Consider the following 6,803-nt stretch of genomic DNA (forward strand, 5'->3'; position numbering starts at 1 on the left):
AAATAGGAATCCAGGGCAAGTATACGTTTCCTATACAGTGTTCAAGGGAAATCTCTCCCCCGTTGACTTTGAATAGGGGACATTCTGTCATCTGTACATATGTATGTATTAGGAATTTTTTGAAATTTCTTAATTCGATTCTTTAATCCCTTTATATTATATTCTATTGACTCAAGTGAAATGAGCAATTCGGTAATGAAAGAATAAGATGAATTTTTTAATCAATGAGAGCTGCGAAACTGGAGGAAGAGACATTACCTTTAGTAGGTAGTGCAGAATGAAATTGATAAGTTAGACAACTGTTTCAAAGAATTCATGTTTTATCGGTAACGCCGGGTATTGACACTAAAAAGGTAATGGTTCCTAGGACCCCACAAAACTGGCCACGAAAATGCATTGGATGAGAAATCTATTCATATAACTTGTCTGTGGTTATGCGTTCAAGTTCTTGCTAAATTCTAGTTCCTTCTATAATTTTTGGTACACAGCAACTGATTTTTAGAGACGCGAGTGACACCATTCACAATCATTCGAAATTAAAAATGTCAGAAAGTACACATACTAATATAGATATTGTGAGTAATATTTTACTCAATCAACGTTTTATATTGTACTTTAACATAATTATTTTTTCAAGGACTTTATTTGCTTTTGAATTAAAAAGACTGAAACACTTTGTCACACCTGCACTGGCAACCAATGCAATTACTATATTAATCATTTTATTTATAATGGATTTTCCTAAGTACAGCTGTAACGCTGAATAAAAACCTTGTACATTTATTCAATTGTTTTGATTTTAGGTACAGCCCATGCCTGTGGCCATACCACCAGGTTCACCCAAAAAACCAGTGAAATCTACTGCAGTTGTTAAATACTCTGTTGTTCAGACACCGGCAACGTATGCTCAGTTGCAATGCAACACAGATTTAAATTTACCACCGAGCAATTGGCTCAGCAGTTCTGCGGAAAGTTATGGCCTACAGAGTGTATGGTCTCAGACCTCTGGGTTTTCCAGTTTCCGTATGGCACACATGTTTCCTGATTGTGTTGGGGAAGTGGACGTTGTGTCAGATGCAGAAAATATAAAAAAATTACTGAAACTGCCATATAATCATGGTGTGATATCTATGATGGTTCACAGAATTGAAAACACATTATTATTGGATGACTTTGACATTCATAAATATTTACTCAGACAAGCAGAGAGTGATTGGGAGTGGCTAAAGAAATTCTTCTACGAGCATATTTTCCAGGATTTGGAAGACAAAGAAAAGTGTTTATTTCGCAAGACAAACAACAGAAACACTTTACAGCAGAGAAATTTAGTATCCAAGTTCTTATATCACTCTATAGTAGTGGCAGACAATAAAGAGCAACATGCAAAGCCACAGTTACCTGTGAAAACATTAGAACCTTGTTTGCCAGAACCTTCTCAAGAGGAGAAAGTACCAGATCCAAATTACAACCATAATTTTGCTAGAAATATTGTTTGGACATTTGAAAACATACAAATGTTGATTGGTACAGACATACCAATATTTGGGGGACAGACACATCCATGCATAAGTCTACGTTTAAGGGATATGACTAAGCCTATTAATGTTTTAACCGGTATTGATTATTGGTTGGACAACCTTATGTGTAATGTCCCAGAAGTAGTCATGTGCTATCATTTGGATGGTATAGTCCAGAAGTATGAGTTGATAAAAACAGAAGACCTGCCAAATTTGGATGATTCGAAGTTTAGTCCTAAAGTTATTAGAGATGTTGCACAAAATATTTTAAGTTTTCTAAAAAATAATGTAACAAAGGCTGGACATACTTATTGGCTGTTTAAAGGTGTGAAAGTTAAATACATAGATGCAACAACTATATACTATTTGTATGAATTACATTTCCTAATTTTTTTTGTTCTGTAGGCAAAGACGATGATGTTGTAAAGCTGTATGATTTAACATCTTTGTGTCATGATGTATCAGATGAAAAGGGTCAGAATCCATTCATTGTGCCAGTTGCTATGTTATTGTACAGAGTGGCACGAAACATGAAGTATTCTTCTGACTACCACAGACAGCAGGGCACTATTAGAATGCTCTTGAAAAATTGCATTCAATTATTGACTAAAGAAAAGTATCCTCAGATTGTAACATCTGCTCACTTTATGTTGTCTGATCTTTATATACCATCAGACACAGACCCTGCTAGTCCAGGGCTTTCTGACCAGAGCGACGAAGAAGATACTCAAAGTGAATCAAGCACAAATCATGATAATGACAAGGATGAGGAAGAAGATGAAAGAAGCGAGGAAGCTGCCATAAAGTCTTTAACACTAGCTAACAGTCAGTTAAATATTCGTTTTAAGTAAGTTAAGAATTTTATCATGTGACTAATTCAATTGTATTTTAGTTAAAGAACATAAGACTTGTGAAGAACCTAAGTACAAGCCACCTCCTATTTCGGGTACAGTGGAAGAAAGGTGTTTAAGTGCCTTAGAGCATGTCTGCCAAGGACTGGAATGTTTACAGTATTTTCCGACCGAAGATAATTCCGAGGAAGACCGAAATAACGTAGAGGAGGAAGAGAAGAAGAAGAAATATGAAGAGGCTCATTTGAACATGGCTAAACCTTTTCAAGCAATACCTATGCCTTATTCCCCTTTGAAGGATGATAAGAAAGAAACGGAATCCAGGGAGAGTTCTGTGACCAATAGTTCCAATCAGAAAAAGAAATTGAAACAGAAAGAGAACAAAAAATCAGAGAAGGTTGTTTTGAAAGATGCATCTACTGAGAATGTAGCGAAAGCATTACTGTGTAAACCTAAAGCTGAAACATTGCCCACTTGGCAAGCTCCCAAGAAGAGTGATAACATTAGTTGGAGTGCTCACTTGAAAACATTGTTATACGAGAAGGCTTCGTTGATCTTTGCCGTACTCGCTGAACATGAATACGTGAATAGGAATTACGGCGCCTCACTGAGGTATATGTTAGCAGTTCTACGGTGTCAACAAATCTTAGAGCTCTTTTGTGGAATAAGAAACGACAAATCGATCAGTTATTTATTGGGCCGCGCAGGGGATTGTTGCTTTATGACTGTGCAGGATTGGTGTAACATAGAGAAGCATAGAAGCGATTATGAAATGAAGAATGAAACCGAGGAAAAACTAGTGGAAGGAATCTGTAAAATGGAAGATCTGGGCATGAGTAATTTTGTTTCTTTTAAGACGTATAAAATTCTTCGTTCAACGCAAATGATCATATAAATTATTTTTTTTTATTCAAGATGATGCTGAATTACTACCACAACATTTAGAAAGCTTAGAATCTACTCTAGTAGCGTCCTATAAGTGTTACGAGAAAGCGTTATCGCTAGAACCATTGGAAATGGATAAAAATAATCTTTTAAGGCGATTAGGGAACATTCACAACGAGTTAGGTGTTCTCTATATGAATCAGGCTGGAAGTAAGTAAATCCATCTATATACATAAGACCTTTAGAATTAATGAGTATGAACTTATGCACAATGTTTCTATGTTTACAGCGCGATATCAGCAAGAAAGTATAGCTTGTGAGGCATCAGGGTCTACGCCTGATGATGTAACAGTTTTACTTAGTCGCTCGCTCACTCATTTAGAAGCAGGAGTTAAGGCTTTCGAAACTGTCCACGACAAAGCGAATTTAGCACTTTTACATTCAAATACTGGAAGGCTTATGCGACTTTGCGCACACATGCACGTCAAACAAAACACTCAAGAGCGTCATTTTTACAACAAAGCTCTAGCAAGCTATCAGAAAGCACTACAAGTCTTGGGATCTAGGAAGACGAACCTTGTGATTTGGGATACTGTGACGTGGGATCTATCTACCACATTGTTCACTATGGCTACACTGTTGCAAGACTACCCTACAAGTGGATGCAAGGTACTTTTCGTATCTGTGTATTTAGAATTGATTCGATGATCATTTCGCTGTTTATAGAAATTATTCTTTCAGACCAAAGAAGAGCTGGAACGAGAAGTCGTTGATATATTGCAAAAAGCTCTAAAACATTGCGATACAGAAACAGCAGGACTACGGCAACCCGTTTATCAATTCCGGGCAGCGACCATTCAACATCGTCTAGCGTCTTTGTATCACCGTGTATACAGGGAATATGAACCAGACACGGATAATACTAGAAGAAAAACAAGTTTGCAGCTATGCAAGCTGTACTATGAGAAAGCTGCAAGGCTCTTGCTAGCATTGGAGCAGACCACAGAGTTTCTGACGGTTCAAATGGAAAGAGTTGCTTTGGCTGATCATCAAGCACGTTGTACGTTATTTTCCTAAAGAAATTATGGTAATTCTATCCTCGATTTATGTAATGGTCTGATAATATTATGTTTTGTTTCATCCACAGGTGCTACAACCATTAATGGAAAATTGAAAGCCTATCAGAATGGTCTTCAACTGATACTACAGTGTGGATCCATTATGGATATGTTGTGTGAAAGAAATAACTTTCAAAAACAAAAAACTGAGAGTACAAATGACATCAGTAATAAAACAGGGAAAGAAATCATAGAGGGAAAAGGTAGTGAAGACCAGAAGTTGACGGAAGATGAAGAAAATCTAGTGGCGTTGCTTGAACAGAGATTGCAATTTATCTTGAGAACTCTGACCAAACTATTTGTCACAAAAAACAGTAACAGTAATAAAAAAGAGTATGTGTTTCATGGTAGAAATGTTCAGTAGTCAGAATATAAATTAATCTAATTCTTTGAAATATTTCAGGTATGAAACACTGGTAGGTCTCTACAAACAGTGTTATAGTCGATCGTTACGACTAGTCACCATGACTGGTTTCACGTTAATAGAGCACGTTGCACAACTTTTACGAGAATTGAAGAAAATGTTACCGTCTACGGAATGTTGAACACTTATGCATGTGTACATATATATGTTGTATCTGTAGCAGTTCGAAGACTAACGCGCAAAGTCTCGATCAACGAATATGACTCCTTCCTAAGATTGGTTTTTTCAATCTTTCAAAGGTCTTTACGTCGCTATTAATGCTGGTCGTTAACGAGAGAAATGTTCGTTAATTCGCTTTGGCGTCCCGGAATCCCGAGAACATTTTTTATTCTACTGTGTAAATAGTCAGATCAAAGCTTTTATTTATCTATATATAAAATGATTCATAAATGAGAAATAAATAATCTCTATGAGAGATCCTAACATTATTTGTTCAAAGTGTCTTCACGAAAAACAAAGAATTTCGTATGTATATATATTTTGAAATACTGAACATTTTCTCCCTTTCCCGCCATTGAATTCCTTCCCAACGGACTCGATTTGAGACCATTAAAATATCTGTCGATTTACTTGATATATGTATTCTCTGCGTACGATTTTTAGTGATAATTGTTCACGAGTTTAAACTTGATGCATTTATTTATATTTTAGCGTATATAAATAAGAAAAACTTACCAAATTTCTTGTTGAAATCTGGAGCCGCGTTCCACACACAACACTTTCACAAATCATATTGCAAACTGAAGAGTGCACTTATTGCCGGTAGGCGGCGCGACGGTTTGAAAGTATTTTCGCGGGTTTCTCGGACAGGACGGTTGACCGCACAGTAGCTCAGGAGTAACTTTTATATTGTGAAACAGTGTAATATTTAGTTAGGACCGTGGCAGATGTATTGAAATTTGAAGCTTCACGACACACTTCAAAAAATAACATAAAGATGGTAAGCGTACGCTTATGAAACATATCACGACAAGATGAATAGCGTCACCGAAGTTCCAATGAACTTTCGGACGACGATGTACATATTTCGTTTAAGTTTTTGGTCTATACGAACTTGCAGGTGTGGCTCGATCTTCCAAAGATGAAAGACTCGTTTATTAGAGAATTCGCGATGAGACTTTTTGCGGGTCAACCCGATTATGGAGAGCAGCTAAGGTAAGCTTTTTACACCGTATGTAACTCTTGCGGCCATTGCGCGGTTATTGCAGCGCATGACGTCACAGGTGGACCGTTGGAAATTTGAATCGTTCTCTAAGCGTAGATATAAATTCGAAATTTCACATTTGAAATTTGAAACTATTCCGTTGTCGTTATCGGGATTTTAGTTTTCGTGGTTAAACACATGCAGCCTGAATTATTCAGCGGACCAAACTCGTTTATCACCTCTCAGACTTTTAACCGGTGTCAATCATTAACGGCAAAATACATTAGCCGTGCCATTCACGTCGTAATCGTCGATGAAACTGAACAAAACTTTTTTAAACATGCTTCGAAGCGATTTTACATTGAACGCCAGTCACCTGCCACTTAATCAGTGTCGCGTCTATTATGGATTTTCATGTACAGCGAAGCGATTAACGAATTCGTAAGCAACAATTCAGGGGTGTAAATTGTTGCCTAAGGTTAGGTTAATATATTTATAGAAAATCGAAGCTTGTATTCCATAGACTACCTTATCATTCTGTCTCTAAACTTTCCGTTAATTTATAAGCAAATACTACCTTGATGTGCAACGAGGAAACAAAATACTGTCGTGAGCATAGGTTGTTCGTTGCGATCTTGAGTAAAAACGGATGCTGGTAGTTGTAGTTATATGGATAACTGTCGTGAACAGAAATAGAGAACGTATAAATTTTAACGAACACAATGGTCAAGGTGATCGTACGTTCAACCTATTCATTTTTAGAAAGCCGGAGAACGAATTTGGAACGCTCGTTCTGCCGAAGATCGATGAACAACGAACAGCATTCGGCCGTCGAGATATAACAATTCCAGCTGTCAGTCGCAT

At 37.0% G+C, this 6,803-nt stretch overlaps 1 protein-coding gene across 1 annotated transcript; it reads left to right on the forward strand.

Moving 5' to 3' along the window:
* The first annotated feature begins 436 nt into the window (after positions 1-436).
* On the forward strand, positions 437-4,916 carry LOC107189152 (erythroid differentiation-related factor 1). The gene is made up of 9 exons (XM_015577627.1): positions 437-575; positions 804-1,842; positions 1,923-2,342; positions 2,410-3,204; positions 3,284-3,463; positions 3,543-3,922; positions 3,995-4,313; positions 4,401-4,704; positions 4,775-4,916. Exons 1-9 carry the CDS (start codon positions 543-545, stop codon positions 4,914-4,916), a joined length of 3,612 nt encoding a protein of 1,203 aa, XP_015433113.1. The 5' UTR covers positions 437-542.
* The last annotated feature ends 1,887 nt before the right edge of the window (positions 4,917-6,803 follow it).

This window comes from Dufourea novaeangliae, unplaced genomic scaffold (assembly GCF_001272555.1).
Source record: "Dufourea novaeangliae isolate 0120121106 unplaced genomic scaffold, ASM127255v1 scaffold146, whole genome shotgun sequence".
Classification (NCBI taxonomy): Eukaryota; Metazoa; Arthropoda; class Insecta; order Hymenoptera; family Halictidae; genus Dufourea; species Dufourea novaeangliae.

Excerpts from the sequence above, each read along its gene's own strand:
- LOC107189152 (XM_015577627.1), top strand. The coding sequence starts at position 543 with ATGTCAGAAAGTACACATACTAATATAGATATT. Across the intron at positions 2,343-2,409 it reads GTCTTTAACACTAGCTAACA|TTAAAGAACATAAGACTTGT; the intron begins GTCAGTTAAATA and ends ATTGTATTTTAG. Across the intron at positions 3,205-3,283 it reads AATGGAAGATCTGGGCATGA|ATGATGCTGAATTACTACCA; the intron begins GTAATTTTGTTT and ends TTTTTATTCAAG.